This window comes from Rhineura floridana, chromosome 1 (assembly GCF_030035675.1).
Source record: "Rhineura floridana isolate rRhiFlo1 chromosome 1, rRhiFlo1.hap2, whole genome shotgun sequence".
NCBI classification, from domain to species: Eukaryota; Metazoa; Chordata; class Lepidosauria; order Squamata; family Rhineuridae; genus Rhineura; species Rhineura floridana.
The window spans coordinates 296,086,053-296,113,545 of NC_084480.1; the positions used below are offsets into that span (position 1 = coordinate 296,086,053).

General features: G+C 39.7%; 1 protein-coding gene across 3 annotated transcripts in view; it reads right to left on the minus strand.

Moving 5' to 3' along the window:
- CSMD3 (CUB and Sushi multiple domains 3) overlaps positions 1-27,493 on the minus strand; it is a 1,044,618-nt gene that overhangs the window by 612,377 nt on the left and 404,748 nt on the right. For all 3 annotated transcript variants that reach the window (XM_061605340.1, XM_061605331.1, XM_061605321.1), the window contains exon 6: positions 6,684-6,796. In XM_061605340.1, the coding sequence (XP_061461324.1) occupies positions 6,684-6,796 (113 nt within the window). The remainder of the gene's footprint in view (positions 1-6,683; positions 6,797-27,493) is intronic.

Consider the following 27,493-nt stretch of genomic DNA (forward strand, 5'->3'; position numbering starts at 1 on the left):
CCCTAAACTATCACCTAACAGTTATCAGAAAATCCATCAGTAATTTGTCTGTACCAGTATATGATGTCTAAAATAAATGTGTATTTGTAAATGTTCTGTGAAGTTTATACATGACTAGACTAGTTGAAGAAAAAAACACAAAATAATAATACAATTTTTCCAGGTAACAATTTCCAAAGCAGTAGCTGTGCTAGTCTCTTGCAGTAAAAATAAAGGGTTTTGTGGCACCTTAAAGACTGACAAATGTATTATAGCATAGCTTCTGCAGACTATAGTTCATTTCATCAGATAAATTAAGTGTTTTTCTGAGTGTTATCCCCTCACTGAGCAGCAATTCCCAGAGTTCCTTGGGAAGAACTGTAGCTCTGTGAGGGGAATGGAGGTCTCCTAACAATTCTCAACACCCTTAATAAACTACAATTCCTGCAACTATTTGGGGAAAGCCACATATATTTAAAGTGGTATGATCCTGCTTTAAATGTACAGTGCAGATGGCACCTTATTAAATTGGAAGATATCTGGACAAGTGGCCAGAGATATGAACACAGGGACTGAACCCTGTTGCAGACCCAGATGCCAACTCTGTACTCATATATACTCTGGAATCACTGCTATGAAACACAATAATGTCATCCACAACATCAAGGGTTCAGGAAACAGGAAATTCAAAGATGGACTACATCACAGGGTTCATGCATCAGATGATGTGGATCATGGACTATGAAAGTTTATGGCATAATTATACAGCCACGAGAGTGGCTATATACTATAGCCAGCGGGGATTTTTCACATTCTGCAATGTTAAATTGAAAATACCCCCCATGCCATTCTGATGCTTCCCATAAGCTCATTTCAAAAGAAAACCTTACATAACTTATAGTCCTGAACTCAGAAACGCTTGCTTAACAACCCTGTCAATTTTCACGGCGATACACAAAACAGTCAGAGAGAATAGACAGTTCAAAGTGTAAAAAGAGAGAGAAAAACCTCAGAGCCCTTTTGGACTTTTTTTCTCTGTTCTCATAATCTGTTGAAATTCATTAAAAATCAGCCATGTTCACAGAGTACCTGTAATCCTAATACTGACATTGCCCCATACTCTGACCTTCATCTGCTGCAGTTTAAAAGTTTAAAAAATGCCTGGCTGATTTTTAATTAATTTAATAATTTTTTGCTGGGACCCAATGATAGCGCGGAGCATGCTCAGTAAGAACCAACTGTCAGAGTTCTAAAAGCCTCACAGCTGCTGGGCTTGCCTAATCAGATGGCCACACCCACACCAGACTTTGATTTCATGTGAGACAGTCATGGCTTCCCTCAAAGAATCCTGGGAAGTGTAGTTTGTGAAGGGTGCTAAGAGACTTCTATTCCCGAGAGAATGGTTTAACAGTCAGCCACTCTGATTGAAGGTCTGTGAGGGGAACAGGGTGTCTCCTAGCAACTCTCAGCACCCTTCACTAACTACACTTCCCAGGATTCTTTGAGAGAAGCCATGACTGTCCAAAGTGAAATAAAGGCCTGGTGTGGATGTGGCCAGGGAAAGCTTTGGTTTAAATTTGGGTGGGAGGCTACATGTGTCTGCTGTAGAATAAAAAGGTGGGGGGAAGGCTGAAAAAGAATGATTCTGTTTACAATGTTTTCCTTTTGGAAAGGGGCTTCCCTTCTGCCCAGTGCCCACCCACCCAATCTCCTCCCCTCCCACTACCTGACCCTCCCCTGGGCCAGTGTTGGACTACGACCTGGGAGACCAGGGTTCGAATCCCCACACAGCCATGAAGCTGACTGGGTGACCTTTGGCCAGTCACTGCCTCTTAGCCTCAGAGGAAGGCAATGATGAAATCACCTCTGAATACCGTTTACCATGAAAACAGTATTCAAAGGGTCGAAATAGGTGGGGATTGACTTGAAGGCAGTCCATTTTCATTTTCAAACATGATTGCATAGAAATAAATCCCACTGAACTCAAAAAATATGCAAATGATCAAACCCACCCTCCCTTCTCTTTCCTCCTATCCCCTCCTCTTGCCCCTTCCCTCCCCCTTCCTTTGCTCCTCACTCCCCATCCCCTTCCAATCCCCTCTTTCCCCTTCCCCTTCCCCCTCCTCCCTTTCCTCCTCCCCATGGTCAGTTTTACCTATCTTAAACATGATTGCACAGAAGTAAATACCACTGAACTCTATAAGCATGCAAATGATCAAACCTGCCCTCCCCTCCACCTTCCTTTGCCCCCCTCCAATACGCTCCTTCCGACTCCCACTCCTCCTCCCCCATGGCCAGTGTTTCCTATCCTAACCAAGATTGCATAGGAGTAAACCCCATTGAAAATAAGCATGCAAATGATCAGACCTGCTTTTCCCCTCTCCTCTCCTCTCCCTTCCTCCTCCCCACCCATTCCAGCCCTCCCTCCCTCCCCCCCAGTCAGTTTTACCTATCCTAAGCATGATTGCATGGGAGTAAATCGCACTGAATTTAATAAACATGCAAATGATCAAACCTGTCCTCCTCCCCTCCCCATCCTGCCTGCTCCCCTCCCAGTCCTCCCCTCTGCATTTCCTCCCCTCCCTCCTCCTCATCCCCTCCCCATCCTCTGTGGTCAGTTTCACCTATCCTAAGCATGATTGCAGGGGAGTAAATCCCATTGAACTCAATAAGCATGCAAATGATCCATCCAACTTGCACAGGATACCATTTCTTACCTCCTGGATTAAAAAGCAGGGAAATTCACTAATAGGCAAAAAAACCTTGCGGTTTAAGAACATACCTATAGCCCACAGCTATTCTATCAAACTTTAAAAAGCAGGGAAATTGGGCAGCTATAGTGAATTCACCATGGGAGCAGGAGACCTGAACTCCTCTCTGAGATATTGTACTGCCCTACAAACTGGTCAAAATGCAAACACCATTTGGGTTGGTCTTTCACAGTCCAATCCACTTGCTGTGTAGCTTGGAAGAATTTGGTAACATGTGCCTCTGAGCATATGGTGAGTGGTGGCAACACCTGCAATCAGCCCAAATAATAGAAAGAAGACATGTGCTGTGCTGATCTTGTTTTAGCAGGGAGGAAGCAACATTATTAAGACAGTTGATACAGTTCAGATGGTCACTTTGAATATATCTGATTTCCTTTGCAATTTTAGTGACGTTTCCTATAGGAAATCATTTTCTTTTGTTTCTATTTCTGTGAATATGTGAAGTACAGCAACTCTTTGCAAAATTTAAACTAAAAAAACTCCAAACATAATTGTGGAATAATGGCACTGACTTCTGCAGAATAGTCTCCAGTGGACCTCAGGAGTGTCTCAATTTGCACAAGATAAAAAAGTGGGAGGTGAAATATATTCTAGCAAACTGCTAGGTGTGCTCTATGTTTTTAATTGACTGTGCCCACCTTGCCTTAAATGAAGTGGTTTAAACACAGCAGGCTGAAAATATGCATCCTCTTTTTTCCAACAGCTAGAGTCATTGCTGAAGTAGCAACATATTGGAATCAGTCTGATTTTTCATCAAACTGCAGGTCCAAATTCCACTGTTAATGCACCCAAAATAGAAATAGAACACAACCTCCAATTTGAAACACAAAAGTCTGTCTTCACCATCATATGACACTGACCAATAAAAAGGCTTTGAAATTAATAAAAATAAATTTGACACAGATTTCTGGGATAAATAATGAGGGAAATAAAATTTTCTAGTGTAGATTCTCTGTAGAAACATTAATAACACAGGAAAGAAGCAAAGTAAGAACACCAGCAAACATACAAAAATATAATTCTCTATCTTTGGAGATGGCAAGTGTTGCCACCACTCACCATATGCTCAGAGGCACATGCTACCAAATTCTTCCAAGCTACACAGGAAGTGGATTGGACTGTGAAAGACCAACCCAAATGGTATTTGCATTTTGACCAATCTGTAGGGCAGTACAATATCTCAGAGAGGAGTTCAGGTCTCCTGCTCCCCTGGTGCATTCAGTATAGCTGCCCAATTTCCCTGCTTTTTAAAGTTTGATAGAATAGCTGTGGGCTATAGGTATGTTCTTAAACCGCAAGGTTTTTTGCCTATTAGTGAATAAATATTAGTCTTTAAAGTGTCACAAGATTCTCTTATTATTTTCCCAGGCAAAACCTTCAAGCTTATTTTAAATATTTTCCTTTCTACACATTTTCACTCTGTTTTAGTTTATATTATTTGGTGAAATGACATAATTTATTTATAGAGACCCTTTCTACTCAGACAAGTCACATGACTTTCAATGGATATGGGCCACAACTTAGAAAAAGTCACTGTGTATAGTTACTGTACATAAATGTGGCAAACTAAAAAAAATCTACTCATAAGTTTTCATCCCAACTTAAACATGGTATCATACTGAGCTCCTTGGATAAAAGGTGGGATATAAATGTAATAATAAATATATAAATAAAAATCAAGGGACATCATGCCTTCTGCAAGGGAAAGTTCTGTCTCACTAACCTATTAGAATTCTCTGAGAGTGTCAACAACCATATAGATAGAGGTGATACAGTGGACATAGTGTACTTAATACTTTCAAAAAGCTTTTGACAAAGTACCTCACCAAAGACACCTGAGTAACCTTAGCAGCCATGGAATAAGAGAAGTCCTTGTGTGGATCAGGAATTGGTTAAGTAGTAGGGAGTAGGAATAAAAGGACAGTTCTCCCAATGGAGGACTGTAGAAAGTGAAGTCCTCCAAGTTTTGGTATTGAGACCTGTGCTTTTTAACTTGTTCATAAACGACCTAGAATCAGGGGCGAGCAGTCAGATGGCCATGTTTTCTGAGGATATTAAACTGTTCAGTGTTGTTAAAAGAAAAAGGGATTGCGAAGAGATTCAAAAGGACCTCTCCAAACAGAGTGAAAGGGCAGTAAAATGGCAAATGCAATTCAATAATTTAACATATACTCTCATGGAGTCTGAGCTGGTGGCGACTGACCAGGAATGAGATCTTGGGGTCACAGTGGATAGCTTGATGGGTGCTGACCCAGTGTGCAGCAGCTGTTTAAATAGCAAATCCCATGCTGGGGATCATTAAGAGAGATATTGAAAATAAAACTGCTGATATCATAATGCTGCTGTACAAATCTATGGTGTGCAGCATTTGGAATACTATGTACAGTTCTGGTTGCCTCACCTCAAAAAGAAAATTGTAGAGTTGGAAAAGGTTCAGAAAAGGGCAACGAGAATGATCAAGAAGATAAGAGTGATTCCCCTGTGAGGAAAGGTTGCAGCATTTGAGGCTTTTTAGTTAATAGAAAAGGCAAGTCAGAAGCAACATGATAGAAATGTACAAAGTTATGCATGACATGGAAAAAGTAGACAGAAACGTTTTTCTCCCTCTCACATAATATTAGAACCCATGGACATTCAATGAAGCTGAAGATTCAAGACAGACAAAAGAAAGTACTTCTTTATGTAGCACATAGTTAAACTATGGGATCAGCTCCCACAAGACGCAGTGATGGCCACCAACTTGGATGGCTTTAAAAGAGGATTAGATAAATTAATGGAGGATAAGGGTATCAGTGGCTACCAGCCATGATTGTTGTGCTCTGCCCCCATAGTCAGAGGCAGTATGCTTCCGAAAACCAGTTGCCAGAAGCTGCAGGAGGGAAGAATGTTCTTGCATTCAGGTCCTGCTTGCGGGCTTCCCATGGGCATCTGGTTGGCCACTGTTAGAACCGGATGCTGGACTAGATGGGCCACTGGCCTGATCCAGCAGGCTATTCTTACGTCCTTATGACATATGTGCATGCCCAAAAAGGCTTCCAGCTACTTTTCTGAATTTGTCTCATTATGAAATTATAATATTTTCTACAGACAGTCTAGATTGCTATTTTAATTATTTTTTGGAGAATGGATGAGAGTAGAGTTAATATACACAGTCTAGAATACACCATGATAAAGTTGATTTTGCCAAGCAGTTATTCATGTATGTGATTTCCATGAAGAGCTGCTGTCAAGCCCTTGAACTAGATATTATGGTAACTTTGCGTGCAAAGAAAAACAAAAATCCTGTTGTGTAAGGAATGGTTAACTGTCCCTTGAAAATTATATATTAAAGACCAAATTGTATTTACAAAAACAAGGGGTTTTGAAAAAGCATCATACTGCCAGAATATATGAGTACTGCCATCATTTCTAGAAACCTTTTTCTAGCAGTGCAGTCTCAAGTTAACATGCCTCAGATTCTCAGGTTTTCTTTTTCTCTCTCTCAAAAGATGCTTGTTCATTTTTTTAAAAAGTAGATAAGAATCCTAAATAGGAACACAAGAAGAAATTACTGCATGCAATGAAATTAATCCTACTTGACAAAAATGCTACTATTATGTGCTGTTCTTGCAAACATCCACAGCCCTCAAATTTCCAATAGGCAATGAGGCACTTCAGTGATATTTAGAAGCAATTAAGCATGCTAATTTTTAAAAATCCAAATTCTTCTTAAATGTTTAGAATCTTCATAACAAGAATATGCTTTGTACTGTAATTTTACAATTATTTTGTTGTTTCCACAGCAGGAGAGGTTTATTCATCTTTGAACTATCCGTCTGTAACAGATAAGAATGCTCTCCTTTTTTTCTCTCTCTTTATAATGAGAGGTACAGTTATGTATGTAAAAGCCCTTTCTCAATCTGGAAGGAAAAACATGATTTTCATGAAAAATACCTTGATACGGAGCACTAAATCCACGATATCGGTGGTTGCCATCTGTTACAAAATGAAGTCTTAGCCAGTTCTTGTTGCTGATAATTGGAGGTGGTATATTCATTCCAGATAACCTAAGTGACAAAAGAAAGATAAAACAAAAACATTTTGATGGGGATCAGAAACCTTAGTCAGTCACCATGACCATCATACCTTTCAAAAGGTTTTACACTATCCCCACATGTAAACTGTTAAAAAAATGCTTATCTGTTTATTTCACTTGTTCATTTCTATTTATAAACTCACTTTTTATCATACTGGATCGCAGCAAAGGTTACAACAAATACCAAACATCTACAATAAGAATTTAAACATAAAACAATCATTTAAAGCAATCCATAGTATTCTTAATTTTCGTAAGCTCCTTAGAAAAACTTTTGTAGTGAGTGAAAGACTAATAAGTCAAATAAATAAATAATATACAATAATAATAACACAGCAAGTCAGGCCCACAACAGCTGCTGACTCAACCACTTAACTTCCTCCAAAGTCTGGATAAAAATGTGGGTTGTATCCAACTAAGTTCTACACAGAGTAAACTCATTAAAATTAATGGACCTAAGTTAGTAATCCCCCTTTAGGATGCACACCTTAACGTGGTGAGGGGGTTTGAAAGTGTTGAAGAAGCTAAGAGCAATGCCGTCAGGAGTCTACACCACGAGGCTAGACTCCTAGCAGGGGCACCCAAGGCAGAATGGTCAAAGCTGAGACACCAGACTAAGATGCATCCAAACTCAGAGGAAGGCAATGGTAAACCACCTCTGAATACCTCTTACCACGAAAACCCTATGAACAGAATATCCAAAATGCAACACAAGATAGTGCTGGAAGATGAGACCCCCAGGTCAGAAGGCACTCACCGAGCTACTGGGGAAGAACAAAGGACAAGTACGAATAGCGCTGTGACTAATGACGCAGCTAGGTCAAACCTGAAAGGAAGCCCAGAGGCTGATGCACACAGATGCGAAAGGAGAGTCCGGAGTTGTACAATGCACACAATAGGAACATGGAATGTGAGGAGCATGAACCAGGGAAAGTTAGAAATTGTCAAGCAGGAAATGGAATGTATCAACATTACAATACTTGGCATGATCATACTTTGGACACATAATGAGAAGACCTGATTCACTAGAAAAGACAATAATGCTGGGAAAAACAGAAGGGAGTAGAAAAAGAGGAAGGCCAAACAAGAGATAGATTGATTCCATCAAGGAAGCCACAGACCTGAACTTACAAGATCTGAACAGGGTGGTTTATGACAGTTGTTCTTGGAGGTCACTGAATCAGAGGGTTACCGTAAGTCGTAATCGACTTGAAGGCACATAACAACAAAAGTTAGTCATGGCCATCATTTTCAATGGATTTGTTCTGAGTATTAGCATTGAATAGTAGTTTTTAACTGGCACCAAAGTTCTAGTAAGGTCAGCACCAGACACATATCTGAGGAGAGGGCATTCGAGAGACAGGATGCCACTACGGAGCAGGCCCCATCTCACACCACCGCACCATGCACTTCTGCCAATGAAGGCACAAGAAGAGCCTCCACCACTGATCTTGATACATGGACAAGTTGATAGAAAGAAAACTGTCCCTTCAGGCATCTGGGCCCCAACTTGTTAAAGTCTTTATATTATCATAAACCTAATTTGAGCCTAATTGGAATCCAGGGTATCTAATACTTGCTCCAAATTAACAGCCACAATTACCCACAATGAAAATGCACAGCATACCAGGACATGCTTTATATAGCACACTGAAAATGTAGCCAAGTGATTTAGATATAAATGGCACAGTATGGGATAATAGAGAACATATAGAGGAAAGAAATCCCTGTTGTCTGTGGACACCAAGTAGCAAAAAACTTGTAACACATCTTTTCTGGAGTAACTCTCCTCAGTTGTTCTTATATTCTCTGTGGGCCAATTTAATTTTCTGATAACATGTAAAATTATTTTTGAAGTTGATGCTTGGGAATTACTCATTTCATCCGTTTTCTTTTCCACAAGTCTAGCTTCAGATCTCTAAAAAGCAGAGATGCTACATTGTGGTAGATGTCACCTTTCTTACAATGAATAAAGAGCAATGTCCCAATACTGTGATTGTATCATTTCAGCAGCAGCCTGGAACAGTTGCCATTATGTTCTGCTCATGCAATTGTGAAACCTGACAGATGTGGGTGGTTCTGATTTATGAAGGAGCAGCTTTTGCCTTTAAAGAGCAGCTATACCCAGGACAAGGTTAAGGCTCATAACCATCTAGAATCCTGCCTTTTAACTGTAGAAACAGTCCCTCTTGGTCAATTTATCAGTTCCTAGAACCCCCCCCCAAAAAAATAAAGGTGAGTGGGTTCCATCCCCGAAAGCGGAAAATCATCTAAATCTACACAACAGGCAGAAAGGGGGCAGCATTTTCTCTCAGGCTATCATCCACAATGATGGTTATTATGGAAATTTGGTAGAAGAGAAGACTGAGAGGAGATATGATAAGCACTCTTCAAATACTAGAAAGGTTGCCACACAGAGGAAGGCCGGGATCTCTTCTTGATCATCCCAGAGTGCAGGACACAGAATAATGGGTTCAAGTTCCACGAAGCCAGATTTTGGCTGAACATCAAGAAAAGCTTCCTAACTGTTAGAGCAGTACAACAATGAAACCAACTACCAAGGGAGGTGGTGGGATCTCCCAACATTGGAGGCATTCAAGAGGTAGCTGGACAGCCACCTGCTGGGTGTGCTTTACGTTTGATTCCTGCATTGAGCAGGGGGTTGGATTCAGTGACCTTATAGGCACCTTCAAACTCTGCTGTTCTATGATTCTATGAAAAGAGGTGTGTGAAATAAGACCAGAATGCAGAAGCCCGAGAAATGCTTGGTTGTTAAGAGAATCAGACAAAACATTTACGATAACATAATACAGACAGACCCTGGTTTGTGGTGGGGTGGGGGAAGGAGAAATAGAGTTGAGCATTCCAGTCTTCAAATACTGTTTATTCATTTTCCTGACATAATGATACTACATGGTAACTTTTGTCATAGTCTTGAATAAGATCAAAAATGTATGGCGTTTTCCACTATTCAGTTAATGTATGCATAAGGACAAGAAAATAAATGGTCAATTTAATACTTATATCCAGAAAGATGCTTTAGGATGCAATCCTATATACATTTACTTGGGAATAAGACCCATTGAAGTCCAAATCTTTATTTAGCCAAAGACCGCCAATCGTACATAAATACTGTTGCACGCCACCCCAATCTCTGAGCGGTGAGATTTCCAGGGGTCCCTGCGCTCGTCCTGGGTTTGGTTTCCTTGGGAAGAAGGTCAGCGGAGACTGTGGTGTCTTTATGAAATATGGTTTATTTATTTACATACATTCCAACCTGAGCGTAGGATGGAGGGGTTCAAAGCATCAGCAGTCCAATATCCAGCTTTTCCATCAATGTTACAGGAGGCATCCTAAAGCCATGATGCAGAGAGCCAGTCTCTCTGCCTGCCTCCAGTTCCCAGCCATTCTCTGACACAGATAACTACACAAGCCTCTCCTAGGCACCAGGAGGGGGGGGAGGCTCTCCTGAAGAGTTTCAATGACAAAAGGATCTTCCTGGCCCATTCACCAGTTGCTGGGCACCTGATAGACCCATTGACAAACCTGGTCACTCTATTAGCTTAACAAAAGAAGCTCATCTGACCACCCCAAGACACAGGATTCCAAATCGGAGGCTCGAAGGGGACTCATAGAAATTATACATTTCAACCCCCAAACTCACAACAATACAAAAATAAATTCTGAACATGATAAAAACAAAACAATACATCTGACCCATGTTACAACAGTACTAACAGCAATAGCACATTACAAAAGAAGTTTAATGCTACCATGTATACTTTAACTCAATACATTAACCCAAAGTTAGCAATTCCACTATCTGACCCCCCCTCCGCAACTTTCATTGTTCTGAATCATACTGGCAGTCAACCACATGGGATTTGGCAGATTCCTTTTATTAGACAGAACTGGAACTAGGAAGCTAGCTAGATAAAATATGATCCTGTGGATCTGGTTTGTCAGCCAAAAGACCAGAATGTACTCTCCTCTGCAATCCTTTTTGTCATCCATTCACTTAGAAGAATATAGTACTAGCTTCATTTTGCTATGAATTTCTGTCTTGGGCAGCTGTAAAGACTGCACTGCAGCACTATGTGTTCCAGTGTGTTCCAGCTGGCTGCCCACACTGACACCAGCACTCCTCCAAGGGAATCTTTTTGAACCGTCCTAATGTAATTGTTGAAGGAAAGCTATTCATTCTTGCCATGATAATTACATTCCAACCCTTTGGATATGCAAGTTGGGTTATATACAGTGGGAAGGAACTCCTAACATCCAGACTTGGATAGAAGGGATATATTATTTGTGTATTTCTCTCTGCCAACAATTCGTTGAAATTTAAATCTGAAATGCATTGCCTCACCAAATCCAAGACCCCATTGAACTCAATGAGGCTTACTTCTTAGTGGATGAGGTTTGACTGAAATTTAAAGAATTTCTTCATCTCAAAACTATAGGCATAGAAATGATTTATGCTTGAAATTCATATGCTGAAGTTTAAGATACCTATTCTCCATCAAAAGATGCAGTGCAAAAATTAAATTACAGATATATTTCATGCAAAACAAAACATCTTTAGTGCTTAAATGATAGCTTCCTGCTAAAATGGATGGAGAAGAAGGAGCAGTTTCATTTTTTACACTGCTAATATCTAGTTAAATCTTCCAATCAAGGCAGTTACTCATTATCACTTTCCAGATATGACAGCTTTGGGTTATGGTGAAGATTGTTCTAATTAAGCACATGCTGATATCTGCAATGTTCTAATTAAAATCATCCTTTAGAAAAATCTTATTTCTGCACTTCATGATTTCTGTGGGATTGTTTCACTGTAAATAGTTCTGCAGACTGACAGGATTTGCAATGGCTGCTGGCATGAAATCTTTGCTTATTTTGATCATATGGCTACCCTTTCTTCTCCTGTCATTTTATCTTCCACACAAATTATAAAGCTGTTCACTATTATCATAATACACTGGCAGACCGTTCTTAGCTGCATGATAAGCACTCTTTGAAGCACAACAATGTTTTAATGTGTTTTTAGTGCCTCTGTTTGCCGCCCTGGGCTCCTGCTGGGAGAAAGGGTGGGATATAAATCAAATAATAAATAAATAAAGCAATGGTTTATATTCTGGATCTTTTTAAATGTTTATTTATAGATGCTATGAGAGCCAGTGTGGTGTAGTGGTTAAGGTATTGGACTACGACCTGGGATACCAGGGTTCAAATCCCCACACAGCCATGAAGCTCACTGGGTGACCTTGGGCCAGTCACTGCCTCTCAGCCTCAGAGGAAGGCAATGATAAACCCTCTCTGAACACCGCTTACCATGAAACCCCTATTCACAGGGTTGCAATAAGTCGGAATCGACTTGAAGGCAATCCATTTCCATACAGATTCCACATGAACATGTTTTCCTTATAACATCAGTACTTTGGTTGGGAGATTTGATGAGGAAAATCAAAGGTGGGTGCTTAATATTTTGCTGCTTACCACTTTTCTCCAGTAAATCCCCTCTCCCTTTTTCCACATGAGTTTGGCTCCAAAATTAGAAGTCAATATGGCTGGGAGGAAAACATCCTTGGAGAAGGGCCATTGACAGGGGAAAATCAGCAGGCAGAGAAGGAGCTAAGCATTCCTTCCTACTACCCACTGATACACCTGTAGTAGTGTTCCACTCAGTGCAGGAAATGGTGAGTCTGGGAACATACCTTTGCTGTGATAATGTATAGTTCCATCCATGGTCTTCTAAAACATATACCCATAGTCTATATGTATGTACATCAGGTGGGCAGACTTCACGTTTTATGGTTTACTTTGTCTTTACTAGAACATCAATGTTACTAGAACACCAGAGCTAGATGCAAACATGAGCCATATGCTGGCCTGGTTTTACACATAATGTTAAACCATGGTTTCGTGTTGTGTGTGAACCCAGTTCACAGCTTAAACATAGTTTATTATTTATTTAAGACCATTTATACACTGCTTAATCGTTTGCACTTCTAAACAGTATATACAAAAACAAACCATACATAAAATGAAACAATAAAATCATGATATAACCCACACCATAAAACCATATTAACTACGGTTACAGGTTGCTTGTTAAACAAGGTTTGAAGTTGGTTTATAAATCTTAGTGTTACTCCTATTTTATAAGTGAACAAATAGTCAGCCATGCCCAAGATTTTTTTTAAAAAAATAATATTTTTAGTTGTGTTTATTTTATTTTTTACTATTGTGCAATTATTGAGAGACAAAAACCCTTGCAGGTCTACTGCAAATTATCCAAAAGCATACCAGTAGATCTGCTTTGAGCCTGCTCCTGTGTACATAAATTGATATCCATGCTCCATCAACTTGGATGGCCACCAACTGTCATGCTCAGGTTCTGTTTGTGAACTTTCCTTAGGAAAAGGCAGTCTTTGCCAGCTGCACAGTGGGGATTTATAACCATAGTAAAACAGTTAGATGACAGCCAGCCAGGTCATAATCAAGCTGTAAATTTGTAGAAGCTTGGTGTGGATAAGGGAGAGCAGGGAAGACGGTCTTTATCAGTGGGAAGTTCCAAATGTGTAGCCACAGCAGTCCTAGGTCAATAACACATGAGAAGGTTCAAGTCACAGGCAAGGCTGGCATAGGTCCTATGCGGGGGTCCAGCATAGCTTCCATCAAAGGGCAAAAGGCCTTTCACAGCCTTTTCAACTCCACTCCCTGGTACAGGTCATTGCAATCAGCCCTCCAGCTCCTGGGAGCTTGCAATCGTAAACAGCCAGAATGCCTGGTCTGTTCTGCTACTCACTTGCATCTTTGCTGTGCAGGAGTCAGAGGAGCCTCCTGTTCACTCTCTGAGTCTGACTGAGGGTATCTAGCTGTGTCCTGGTGGGAAGTCTGAGGCTGCATCTTTGGTGAGTCTGCTGGTTACCACCCCTGGTTCTGCTGCAGCACGCCAGTCCCCCTCCAAGGACTCATCCGAAGGAGGCATGACATCCTATGAGAACAGGATGCTGGACTAGATGGGCTTTTGATCTCATCCAGAAGGGCATAATTGTACATTTTCAATATATAAAAGAAGATAACAGAATCAAAGACCTAGTGTTGCCAATCAGAATGTGAGCTGAGAAAACAACAGACAGATCATGTTTTAAGAGGTAATTGTTACTGCTTTTATTCTCTTAGCAATATGCCATGCTTATATAGAGTCCAGTTTCTCACTGAGAGATTTCAGTGTTAAGAAACCAGTTAGTTAGCTTTAAAAATAAAAGGATAATGTGAGAAAATCCACAGTCCACATAGCCAAGGTGCAATATCATACTGAGCAACCAGCCATGCTCTTTCCTACTGCAGCTCCCACAGTTCCTCCTACTTGAATTTTACATGAAACTTTGTACTTGTAAAACATGCCCTCTTCTGCCAAAATATGAACCTTCATTAAATAATTAAATAATTATACACAGATTATGTAAGGGTATTCTCATGAATATTTATTATCTACCCAGATTACATGTAGGCCAAAATTCTGAATGGAAGATAAAGGTTCATATATGATGGTAAAAGATCACAAAATTTCCATGGATTTGATTTCTAGAACTTCTTAAACTTTCTGGATCATCAGAGCAAAGCTTGGAAAAGTTACTTTTTTGAACTACAACTACCATCAGCCCCAGCCAGCATGGCCACTGGATTGGGTTGATGGGAGCTGTACTTCAAAAAAGTAACTTTTCCAAGCTCTGCATCAGAGGTACCAGGCCTGAAGGAGACTTTTCTTTTAGTCTCGCTGCCAGTCAGGTCAGACAACACCAGGTCAGACATTGACCAGATCAATGGCCAGATTCAGCATGAGGCAAATTGATGTGAGAATTTCATATTTGTCAACCAGCCATAAGAATGGTCTCTTTTGTAGAGTTGTCATCCTAACTTCTTTAGAGGTTAGAAACAATGGCAACAGTATTAAAGCCAAAGTCCTAAGTGTGTGGTGTTACTGGGAGAGTGAATCCATGTTAAAGCATATCTGAGAAATTGCTGTCCAGCTGCCTCTTGAACGCCTCCAGTGTTGGACAGCCCACCATTTCCCTAGGTAATTGGTTCCATTGTCATACTACTGTAATAGTTAGGAGGTTTTTCCTGATGTTCAGTCAAAATCTAGCTTCCTGTAACTTGAGCCCATTATTCTGTGTCCTACCCTCTGGGATGATTGAAAAGATATCCTGGCCCTCCTCTGTGTGACAATATTTCAAGTACTTGAACACTGCTATCATATCTCCCCTTAGTCTTCTCTTTTCATGGCTAAGCAGTCTCTCCTCACAGGGCTTTGCTTCCAGTCCTCTCATCATCCTTGTTGCCCTCCTCTGAACCTGTTCCAGTTTGTCTGCATCCTTGTTAAGGTGTAGTGTCCAGAACTGGATGCAGTACTCAAGATGAGGCCTAACCAGTGCCAAATAGAGGGGAACTAGTAGTTCATGTGATCTGGAAACTATACTTCTGTTAATACCGTCATAAATTTGCCTTTTTGCAGCCACATCGCACTGTTGGCTCATATTCAGCTTGTGATCAACAACAATTCCAAGATCTTTCTCACAAGTAGTATTGAATCACGGAACCATAGCATCATAGAATAGAAGAGTTCATATGTGAATGTCAACACATGCACCAACTTTTGGGACGGCCATCACAAGATATACCTTTTATTCCACAGCAGCATCAACCTCAAAGCACTGCATTCATGTTTACTCCCATTGCCTAACATTCACCCCCTCCCACTGTCATATAGAATATACACACATGTGCGGTTTGTGTGTTTACATTACAGGACCTTACAGCAGAGCCGACTGAACAGTCAGATATAGGGTGAAGAAAAATGCTTCAGACACTGGATAAGTTTAAAACCTGGTCAAGTATGCAGTGTGCAGAACAGCGTTCAAAACATATTTGTATTCTGTGCTGCGCAGCCAGTTACCTACTGAAATAAATTATGTATGGTTGGTGATCTGATTTATCAGCCTGCCAGTGTAGTTCAGAAGCAATATACCAGAAACGAAAAGACTGCCACTGTTTTAAATAGAAAAACAGCATTAAAAAATAAACTTCCTCTTCTAATAACTGAAAAACACCACATACAAATGTTGGAATTGGTCTATGGTCTCTCTCTCTATATATATATATATATGCATGCCCGAAACAGACCAATTCCAACATTTGTATGTGTTTTTCAGTTTTTCAGTTTTTTTCAGTTTTTCAGTTATTATAATAACATGCAGCACTAGCAAACATAAGAAATGACATGCAGTTTATATATATATAAACTGCATGTCATTTCTTTGGTTTGCCAGTGCTGCATGTTATTATTCTGTGCACATTCCCTCCTCCATTTCCTGGAGCTCAGGCTTCACTTTCATGTCATAAGCATGTGTCTAATAGAGATCAATCTTGGGATGAGTTAATCTCTCTAGAGAAAGTTTTATTTAAATTAAATCAGCATTGAAGAGTTTAGATTAAATCCAAAACATCTGATCTGCAAATTAATCTATTTAAATGCACTCTACGGATCAAAAATAGTCTGGATGCTTTGTTTGTGTTTCACTCCTATCTGTCTCTGCTGTAATCTTGGAATGAACATATATCTGATTTTAGTTAACTAAATTATCCACTTAAAAAGTTTCATTTGTTTCAGCGAAGTTCAGAGACATTCGATTAAACAATCATTGGAAGGGGAGTGGGAATGAAATGTCTGTATTCCAGCAGGTTATTTGCTGGCCTATGCCATAATTCTAAAGATGACATATTTTAGCACATCTGTAATGCAGAACTGCAGGAGGAATGGCACTGCTGTAATAAATTTTTGGAGTTCTGTTTCAAATCATATAGCTTTTATCTTGATCAAACAAGTATGTTTTTGTACATTGTGACTGAGCACACGTCTGAGGTCACAATGCACCCAGTTCCATTGTTGCTATTGTTGTTGTTGTTGTTGATGATGATAATGATAATGTTAATTAGATTTATATCCCGCCCGTCCTCCCAGTAGGAGCCAAGGGCAGCAAACAAAAGCACTAAAAACATGCTGTTGCTTCACAATAGCCCTATTCAGGCATAACATATTTCAGTTTATTAAATTAAAAGATATGGATAAGCCTTGAGCTCACACACTACATCCCCATGTCACCCCTTACATCCTCCCTTCTCCAATATCTGCAACAGAAGACTTCCTGGCTTGGTTAACCATAATTTTCATTTGTGCTACTTTCAAGAAACTCTTTCTAAAATGAGTTGTTCTGCCACAGAACACTTGTGTTTTGTAGAAGATTCCGAGGCATAGCCTAGACATATGGTCAGTGCATGTGGAACATAATGATGCTCAGTGAAAATTGAGAATGCACCCAATGCCTGTCATTGTGCATCACAGGGGAAGATCAGTTGTGGTGGGCAAGAATTATAATGATCCCACCCTTCCTCCCAACATGAGCCCAGGGCAGTAAATAACTAGCGTTAAAACAATAAAAGCATATTTCAAACAATTCCAATATAGATGCAGACTGAGCTAAAGGTTTCTACTTAAAAGGTTTGCTGGGAAAGGAAGGTCTTCAGCAGGTGCCAAAAAGACAATAGAGATGGTACATGTCTAATATTTAAGAGAGGGAATTCCAAAGGGTAGATGTCAGGTGCAGAATGGTTTGGGGAAGAGCTTCCCCTGGAACACTGAAGCAGCCCTGAGATGGGGATGCCTGCTGCAGGATGCGGTTTTGGGAGGAATTGAAGTCTGAGAGACACAAGTGAATGTGAAGTAACACTTCTGTAACAAACCCAGATGTACAACTGAACCCAAAGAAGATTCTTGGATTTAATGTTTTGAATAAACATATTTCCACCTTTCGACATCTGGGGCACACAGCCATCAATTGCACTGCATTGACTTACTTGGTGGCTATAACTACAAGCAAAGCAGTTTACTAAACCACTGAACCCTTCAAGGGATAACAGGAGGCCAGGTTCAGATAACAGACGTATTGGTGGCAGAGAACGAATGGCCAGCACCAGTGAAAAGGGAAGCCTCTCCATGGAATCCACCAAGGAGACACGCTACTGTGCTGTGTGCAATGACTATGCTTCAGGCTACCATTATGGTGTTTGGTCCTGTGATGGATGCAAAGCCTTCTTCAAAAGAGGTATATAAGGAAATACTGGGAAATGGAATTGGAGTCACCACATAAAATAAATGAAGTAAGAACTGTAAAGGATTTTATATACTGAAACGTGTTACAGAACTGCCAAACTCACCAATCTATAACAACCATGTGGATCTACTTTAGGGGCTGTGGGGTTGCCCTCTGTCGCCTCGCTGGGGCAGCTGGACGCCCAAGAAAATCAGGATATTCCCCTCCCAACAACAAACAAGGAAACTATAGACCTGGAATTCAGCTGGCTTTGAGGAGACTGGAATTTAACACAGAAAATGCAGTTACTTGTACCACGGATAAAGTCACCATTAAGAGCTATTATGTGTATTGTTATTTAATTTTTGCAGATTGCATTTTGTATTGTTTTATTGATGCATTTCTATATTGTATTTTATATTTGTGTTTTTTGTAAGATGCCTTGAGGGCCTTTGGCCAAAAGGCAGGGTATAAATAAACTAATAATAAATAAAGAATGAACCTCCTGACAAGATGGCATTTGCAGAAAGCCCTCACTTGCAAAGTGCACTAATCCACTGGGTATATAAGGAGTAAGATGATATTTCAGGTATCCTGGTCCCAAGCTCTATAGGGCTTTATACACCAAAACCAACAATTTGAACTTGGCCTGGTAGCTAATTGGCAGCCAGTGTAATTCTTTCAGTAGTGGGTACCATATTGGCGATTCCCTAGTGAACGGTCAACCTGCCAAATATTACATGAGCTGCAACTTCCAGATCAACCTCAAGGGCAGCCCCGCATAGAGCACATTGCAGCACTCCCAGCTATTGAGGTCACCTGAGCCTCTAGCACCAAAGACTGATCCAGGAGCACCCCCAGACTCTTTCAGGGGGGTTACGACCCAATCCAAAGCAGACAATTGACTTCTTATATTGATTTTTCAGGGAAAATCTATGGTAGAACAATTGCCACATCCAACCCCTGCAGCTGGCTGTGGCCAGGGTGGTGTGTGTGTGTACGCGCACATCCTAGCGCATAAGATTCCCCCCTAATGTTTACATACTGCAAAAGTTCAAGTCAGAAGTAAGATTTGCTGATAAAAATCAGGAGGCTAAGCTGAAAAATGCATTCTCTCTAGCAGGATTTTCACATGCCTTTTGGGATTTGTACAACTATCAAAAGAAGAGGCAGAGAACAAAAACTGAAAAGAAATTGCAAGGGTGAAATCTAAAATCTCTGCCATAAGAGCTCTGAGGCGTGTTGAAGCCACTGCCACAACTGCAGCCCTGCCATTCATGACAGTGGGAGGTGGGGCATGAACATCAGGCCCAATGCTGTCATATAACAGCTGTGAGACTAGTTCAGGATTCAGCAGATCTAGGGCCAGCTCAGCTCTGCCCCTCATCTCCCAGAGAATGCCCTGTTTTAAGGCATTCAGCTGGCCCCTGTTGCCAGCAAAACTGCAAGCGGACTTCCCGCCCACCCATACATTCAGCAGATGGAAGGGGAGGTCAGTGCCACTGTTGGCAGAAAGTGGCTCTGCTGGTAAAAACTGAGTAGAGGGAGACCTCTCCTCAGTCCAACCACTTCCACCCCACAACACAGCATAAGGAGGATTTGGATTGCTCTGTAAATGTGTTTTGTAGGTTTGTATTTTATGTATTATATTTGTATTATATAAAATGCATATTTTCATAGGAAATATCTCTGGAAATTGTAGTGCAGAGTCTGGAACAGACAAATTTCATATACAAGTTCAGTTCTTCCTATGTCACACCAAAATTATGCACCCGTTGTCTAATTAGAAAAATCTTTATAAGGATTCAGAATTTCCCTGGGCATATATTCTATTGTGTTCTCATTATTTACATACATCAGCTTAAATAAAAAATGTAGCACCCTTTTTTAAAAAAGAAGGGATAACGCAAGGGGAAATTATTATTATTATTATTATTATTATTATTATTATTATTATTATTATTCCTTAAAATGCCTTCTGTTCTCTGTACATCTTATTTGGGCTCATTTTAAAATGACAATCTGTATATTAAGATATTAATATTAAGGTAATTCCCTTAAATGAAAATGAAGGGAAGGCCTGAAGAAGCTGGAATGAAAATTGGGATAAATCACTACTTGTGTGTGCAAGTGTTGGTTTCTTCTACAGGTAGTACAGTTGTTTAAGAAACACAGATTCAAACACCTTTGGGCGTGAATGAATCTTCGGCTTGGCCTTGTATTGTTCCATGATCTACATTTTTGTTTTATAAAGGCTGTTACACAGCTTGAGTCTTTAACAACACAAAGATTATAAATCCAGTAAATACTGTATTAAACATGCTGTTTTACTTTTTGTTGACTCAGCAGGATGGTTTTCCTGGAAATCATATAGAAATAAAAAGGTTTGAATTAAACAGACAGGCGTTTTTGATTTTGGCTTCTGAAGGGTAATGTAGTGTTAAAGAGCAATAGGCACATAATTTACTATCAAGTAATGTATCATATCTATTTAAGTCTCTCACAAATAAATGTAATTGCACATGTAAGGACAGAGCTTTTCCCATTTCTATGGGTTTCACAGAAATTATTTATGCCTTCTTGGAAATAAAAACAAAAATACTGAAGAAGAACTGGTGCAATTATGTGTTTTGGGAAAGGTTAATAAGGTGAATGTAAGAAGAACCTGCTGGATCAGGCCAGTGGCCCATCTAGTCCAGCATCCTGTTCTCACAGTGGCCAACCAGGTGCCTGGGGGAAGCCCGCAAGCAGGACCCGAGTGCAAGAACACTCTCCCCTCCTGAGGCTTCCGGCAACTGGTTTTCAGAAGCATGCTGCCTCTGACTAGGGTGGCAGAGCACAGCCATCATGGCTAATAGCCACTGATAGCCTTATTCTCCATGAATTTGTCTAATCTTCTTTTAAATCCATTCAAGTTGGTGGCCATCACTGCCTCTTGTGGGAAACCTACATAGAATTTTTCTTCTTTTTTTCTTTTTGAGAAATATAAAGGGATTCTCAGGGCTAAACTAGGTGTGATGCTAAACATATAACAGAAAGTTCTGCCAAACAAGCAAACATCTAAATAGCAGTTTGGTGGTAGGGATGGACAAATCTGTCCGTTTTGGTATCTATCAGTTACTCATATTTTCCCCCAATCTTAACTTCAGTTTGCCACCTGTCTCCATCAGTTTGCATTAAAAAAAAAGTCCTCATGAAAATTTGTCAGTGTCCTGGCTCCCAACTAGAAAAGCAGATTTAACTCAAAGACTGGGTTTTACACTGAGTTTTATTCCAGAGGATACCACAGGAACGTAGCATCGGAACTAAGGATGAGAATTGTCCCATGCCAATACAATCTGCCCCACTTATCCTCAGCATCACGGAGAAGGAGGAGGCTGGAGAGAAGGGGCCCTCCCTGGGTGAAAAGATAGAGCGGCTGCCACAGCAACAGCCTCCTGAAGGAGGGCCAGACCACAGGTGTAGAACAGGAAGAGGAGGCACCACACTGTGGGGCAAGCAACAGGCTGCATGTTTGGATGGGCGTAAAAATCTTCTTAATTCTGACCACAGGGGGAGGAGGGCCTACTGAGGCCTTCCTCTGGAGAAACACTAACAGGACCACTGGGCACAAGACTGACAGGGGTTTCAGGAAGCATTTCTTTTGTGGTCTCACCAGCCCCTTCCCCAACATCTGCAACCCACTCCCCTTCTCCCAATCCTGCCAAATGTTCTCCATGGGGTCCATGACAATCAGAATTATATTGCACATTTCTCTTAATGTATTCAAATTTGCATATTTTACACACATTTTTGTAAGCAATTTTGTCTAATATAATGCATTTGTATATGTTATTTTCATTAATATAAGCATTTATATGCACACTTTATCCAGAAATAGCACATCTTTCCATACAAATTTTTTGGATCACAAAATTTGGAGAAATGCACATTATAAAGAATTGCTATATTTTAATTTGCATATTGTTTTGGGACATGAAAATTAGGTAGATTCAAATTAAAATGTGACCCCAGCCAAATTTCCCTTTCATGCCTAGATGAGGATGATCAGGATCAGGTCTATGACAATGTGTGTGTGTTGAAGGGCTAACCCTCTCCTCCCATTCCAAAATCCTGATAAAAATCTCTAATCACCCTCCAAATTGCCAATAGCTTGAGTAGGAAACTCTCACTGGTGCCAGTCATAGCCAATTGAGATTATTTATGTTGCCTGCCAATTGTAGGGGCTAATGTTGCACTCATATTCCCTTCTCTATGTGAAGAAGGCTCTGAGAAGGGAGTTCACAGTTGCAGATAGAACTGTGTAGGATAAATCTGAGCCTTAGTTCATAAGGTTCCTAGTTCAATTACTAATGTCTCTGTTAGCAGTTAAGTATATGATTGCCAACTTTTTAATGTAACAATTATATAAGTGCTAAACAGACTCTCTCTTGTGGATGCTGTGGTGCTTAATTTAAGTGCCTTTCCCCAAACATTCAAGCGGGGGGTGGGGGAATTGAAAGCACACTGCTTATTCACATCAGTCACTCTCTTTCTATATAACATGCCCCAAAAGCCATCCATAAAATGTATTGTTTCCTTGCCCAAATTACATCCTTTTCCGCTATTGATTTGACATATTGACAATAAAATAAATCAGGCTTTCACATTTAAAGTTATGCAACAGAAAGAGTATTGAACCTAATACATTCCTTTCAATTAACCAAATTCATGCTGCATTAGCTTTCCAGTAGACATCTAAATGGTGGGACAGAGGGCAGAAAACATGAAGCGAAAGAAGCTTTGTGTTTAGTATATCCTTTGTTGCTAGCAGTTTCCATTTTCCTTTCTATATTCAAATCCTACATTATACTCAATAATTTATATAACAAGGAGAAAGAAACAGGATGCTTCCCAGTGACCGTATACACAAGTTCTATCCTTTGAGATAATGTACATGATGTACTTTGAACACATTCAATGCACCATATAAATTAGAAGAATAACACAAATCAACACGTGGTCACTGCAGGAAGTAGCCAACTAATACCAGCTTCTTCCAATGGATGCAAAATCAGCATGCCACTGCATGTTACTCTGTACCAAAAGCTGCAGGGAGTAGAACAGGTGTTGGCAGTTGACATAGACTGGCTTATTCCCATAGCTGCAGTGCATCCAGGTGCTTAGGAGAAAGTCCCTGGTTCCCATGACAAATACTGTAACATGGGGAGGATTATATATTCACTATCTCATGGAGGAGCTGTGTAGGGGTCATGCCTAACTCATGAGCAGACATATTTGCAGCAGGTGAGTACTGAAGATGCAACCTTTCTAGTTGTGGCATCTAAACTGCATGAGAACACTACCAGGTCTTCTCACTGCTTGTGTTTTCAGTGATGACCAGTAAAGGTGTCACTTTTTCAACAGGCATTTGAGTTTTATGTTGATTGACTTGGGATTCATATTTACTTATTTATTTAAAAATAAATTACTTTTTTTTAATAATGTTTTTATTGGTTTTGGGTAGATCAGAATACAAAACAAGAATAACTTATACAACAATAAGAGGAAATAGTGCAATTGACAAAAGGAGTTATTGTACCTATAATGCTCTACGGAGGTAAGCATATATTAAATGGTTATTGTCCTGCATTGTTTTCCAGATAATTATCCCAATGTGGACCGCCAAATCCATGCAAGGTTGGAGGCTTGCAAGCCCCATCACTTTGACTAACAAAACAATAAATCTATACCATTGTTCATAGAACTTGTCTGCATAAAACCCTCAAATCCACTTACAAACACTATAAGTGGCTAAATTATATAGAAAACCTAACAGAAATCAGCAGTCAGCATAACAAGCCTGAAATCAATTAAATAGCAACAGTTCATAAAGTAGCAGTCAAAAAGCCCCCATAAAGGATAAAACAAAAGAGCCAGAAAATAGGCAAAAACTTTCTTAAACAACTAAGTTTTTTATCCAAAGGTCTGATGACATACAATGTTGAGGCTTATTGGATCTAACATAGAAGTATCTCCACAAGGAGGATGCCAGCAGTGTTAATTCCCTTTTTCTTGTCACTGTCTGCATCTCTGATTACTGAGAAATCTGAAGCAAGGCTGCAGATGGTAAATGGAGCATGAGGGGGGAAACAAAAAAAAGGTTTTTTAAAAAGGTTAAAAATATATTGTTTTTAAAAAAGTTTAAAAGCATGTTAAAAAGCAATTCCAACATAAAAGCAGACTGGGATAAGGTCTCAACTTAAAAGACTTGTTCAAAGAGGAAGGTCTTCAGATAGGTACCGAAAAGATAGCGGAGATGGCACCTGTCTAATATTTAAAGGTAGGGGAAAGTGTGCATAAAATGAATCTATTTATGAAAATAATATAAAACGCATTATTTTAGGAAAAACTGCTTGAAAAAGGTGTTCACTATTGAAAACTGCATACAAAAATGTGTTTATTAGGAGAAATACACTAAAATATTGAATAATTTTCATGAGTATTGTTTTTTTAAAAAATCACAAATTGCTGCAGAACTGAATTCAAGATTGGAAAAATGAGCAACTGAGAGAACCGAAATTGACAGAGCCTTCCATCCTTAATTTCCATGCTATTACAATGCTTGTTGAAAGAGGGAAGACTCCTCCACCAAAAACATTTGTGGGTACACATATTGGAAGGAAACTCATTCCGGAACCTCACGGCAATATCAGAATAAGCCACCTGTAATCCTCCCTGTAACAGTCCTTATCATCCAACTGTCTGATCCGACGTATGTTTATTTGGAAATATGTTCCACTAGGACTTCCCAGGAGGATCGCTCCGCCTGTGCTGCCTCTAAGACGGGCTCCCGTCTTGGATGAAACTTTTTCAGTTTTAAAACCAGTTAGAAGGGCTTTTTGACTGGGGAAAATTTCTTCCGGATAAGGAAGAAACGTAGAGATTTTCCACAGAGCTTTGTTGTTTTTGTTGGAGGCTGGAATTCATTAGAATTTTCTGTGAAAGAAGGTCTTCCAGCAGCTCGGACGGAGCTAGGATTTCCAACCAGCTCAACTGATTAAGTGAGACTTTTTTTTTTTCTTCAAAGAAAAACGGATTAACAGGCAAGCATTCTCCTGTCTTTTATTATTATTTTGTTATCAATACAGCTAAAGAGATTTGTCAAAGAACCAGCAATTAAGAAACCCTGGGTGAGTTATAACTTTCCCTTTTATTCACAGAACTAAGGGGAAGAAAATAGAAATAGCTTATCTTTATTTTTATTGCAAAAAATTTATTGGAATTCAGCATTATAAAGATTACAAATGGATGAGGGGTTTCTAATTTAGAGGGAAAAAAAGATTTTGATTTATAAGACTTTTGAGTAATATATGTCTGGGACTATTTTTTCCGGTCTACTTTTTTTTTTGACGAATCTGCTCATTCTTCCTGCTACTAATTATTTGGATGCTGTGAATTAAAGTTGTTTTTGCACTTTTGGACATACAAGAGATAAGGCAGTTCGTGCTGTCTGGAGGGTGACGTCAGCTGGCTTTAAAGATTAACTCCTTTGTAACTGGATAAAGAAATAAACTGTTCTTTGCTTGGGACATTGGACATTGGAAATTGAAGGGGTTTTGTTTTTTTGGTTTTAAGAATGACAATCAAGAAGGTGGTTGAGATCATGGATGTACAGGAAGGGACTTTCTCTTTAGATATGTTTCAGAAAATAATGAATGGGATTAAGCTAACAAGGCAGGAACTCAGACATAACAGACAAGTGATGAAGAGTGAATTTGGTGAAATGAGACAGGAGCTGAAAGAAATTCAGGATTCTATGAGAAAGGAGAACAAAGATAAATCTGGAAAATTAAAAAAGGATGAAAGAAAAATTAAAGGGAAGGTTCAAGCCCTGGAGATTGGATTAAATATGGTCTTGGAAAAAGATTTGGATTTCCTGGCTGTGATGGATCCTGGAGACAAATATTACTGTTTGGAATTCAGCGCTGTCCCTGAGGGAATTGGTGGAGAGATTGGAGATAAAGATATCATCGGTTCGAAAAAATTCTTGGACTGGAAGGATTTGATGGAACTTGAAATGGAGAAAGTTTACAGAATTAATTCCTGTTTTGTGACAATGAAAAACCCTTCAAGAGATGTGCTAGTGCATTCTGTAAAAAAGAGGAACAGAGATGCGGTTTTGCAACAATACTTCAGTGATATGTTCGGAAATGATGGCAAGGAAATATTTGTGATCAAGGAAATTCCTATCAGACTCTTATTATATGACTATGACAGCAAGATTATTGGGTGCGCAAAGATGGAAGATGGAAGATGGAATCAACACGGATAATGGAAGAAGAGCGATTTGAAATTACTGGATTTAGTAGACTTGATGAGTTGGATTAATTGACATGTCTATCTAGAAAAAAATTGATGGACATTTATCTCAAGGATTGGAAACTTCTCTTTGACTTTTTGTAGAAGAATAAAATGATATGATGTTAATGAGATTTGATACCAACTAAGATAACTGCTGGAGGAAGGTGATTTTATAATTTATCAAGAGACAGGTTTGTTATATATTATAGACCTATAGCTGAACTACGACAAATCGGAAGTCAATAGTTTTTTTTAGTTTTTTTATTGTATTAGTTTTAATTTGTGTTTTTCTTTTTGTATTGTCTTGATTTTGAAAATTTGAATAAAAATTAATTGAAAAAAAAAGGAAATATGTTCCACTGCATTTAGTGGGATTTATGATGGGATGCTTGTGGAATCTGCCTTTTGCAAAATTCAGTGTGAACTGACCTGATCTGCACATGCCAGACTAATGTGTGAATCAGAACACAGTTATCCATCTGATTTTGCACTTCTCTGAACATTGTAACACAGTTCTTGGCTCAATTTTTAAAAATTATTATTATTATTTATTATTTATTTATTTAATTACATTTCTAAACCGCCCTATAGCTAACAGCTCCCAGGGCGGTGTACAACACGATAAAACCACAATATTTAAAATACAAGCAAGTGTGTATTGCGCATACAATTATAAAACATATTTAAAAACAGAGTAAAAGAAAATAAACATAAGATTAAATTAAAATAAAAAGCTTAAAATGCCTGGGTGAAGAGGTGGGTTTTTACCTGGCGCCGAAAAGATGACAGAGAAGGCGCCAGGCGTATCTCATCTGGGAGGGTATTCCATAATTCAGGGGCCACCACCGAAAAGGCCCTAGATCTTGTTACTGTTCTCCGGGCCCCTGTATGAGTTGGGACCCGGAGAAGGGCCTTAGACGTCGAGCGGAGTGAACGGGTAGGAACATAGCGAGAGAGGCGTTCCATCAGATATTGCGGTCCAGCGCCATTAAGGGCTTTATAGGTAAGGACGAACACTTTGAATCTGGCCCGGAAACGTATTGGAAGCCAGTGCAGTTCGGCCAGAATAGGAGTTATGTGGTCGAATTTCTTCATCCCAGTAAGAACTCTGGCCGTGGCATTCTGCACTAGCTGAAGTTTCCGAATCGTTTTCAAAGGTAACCCTACGT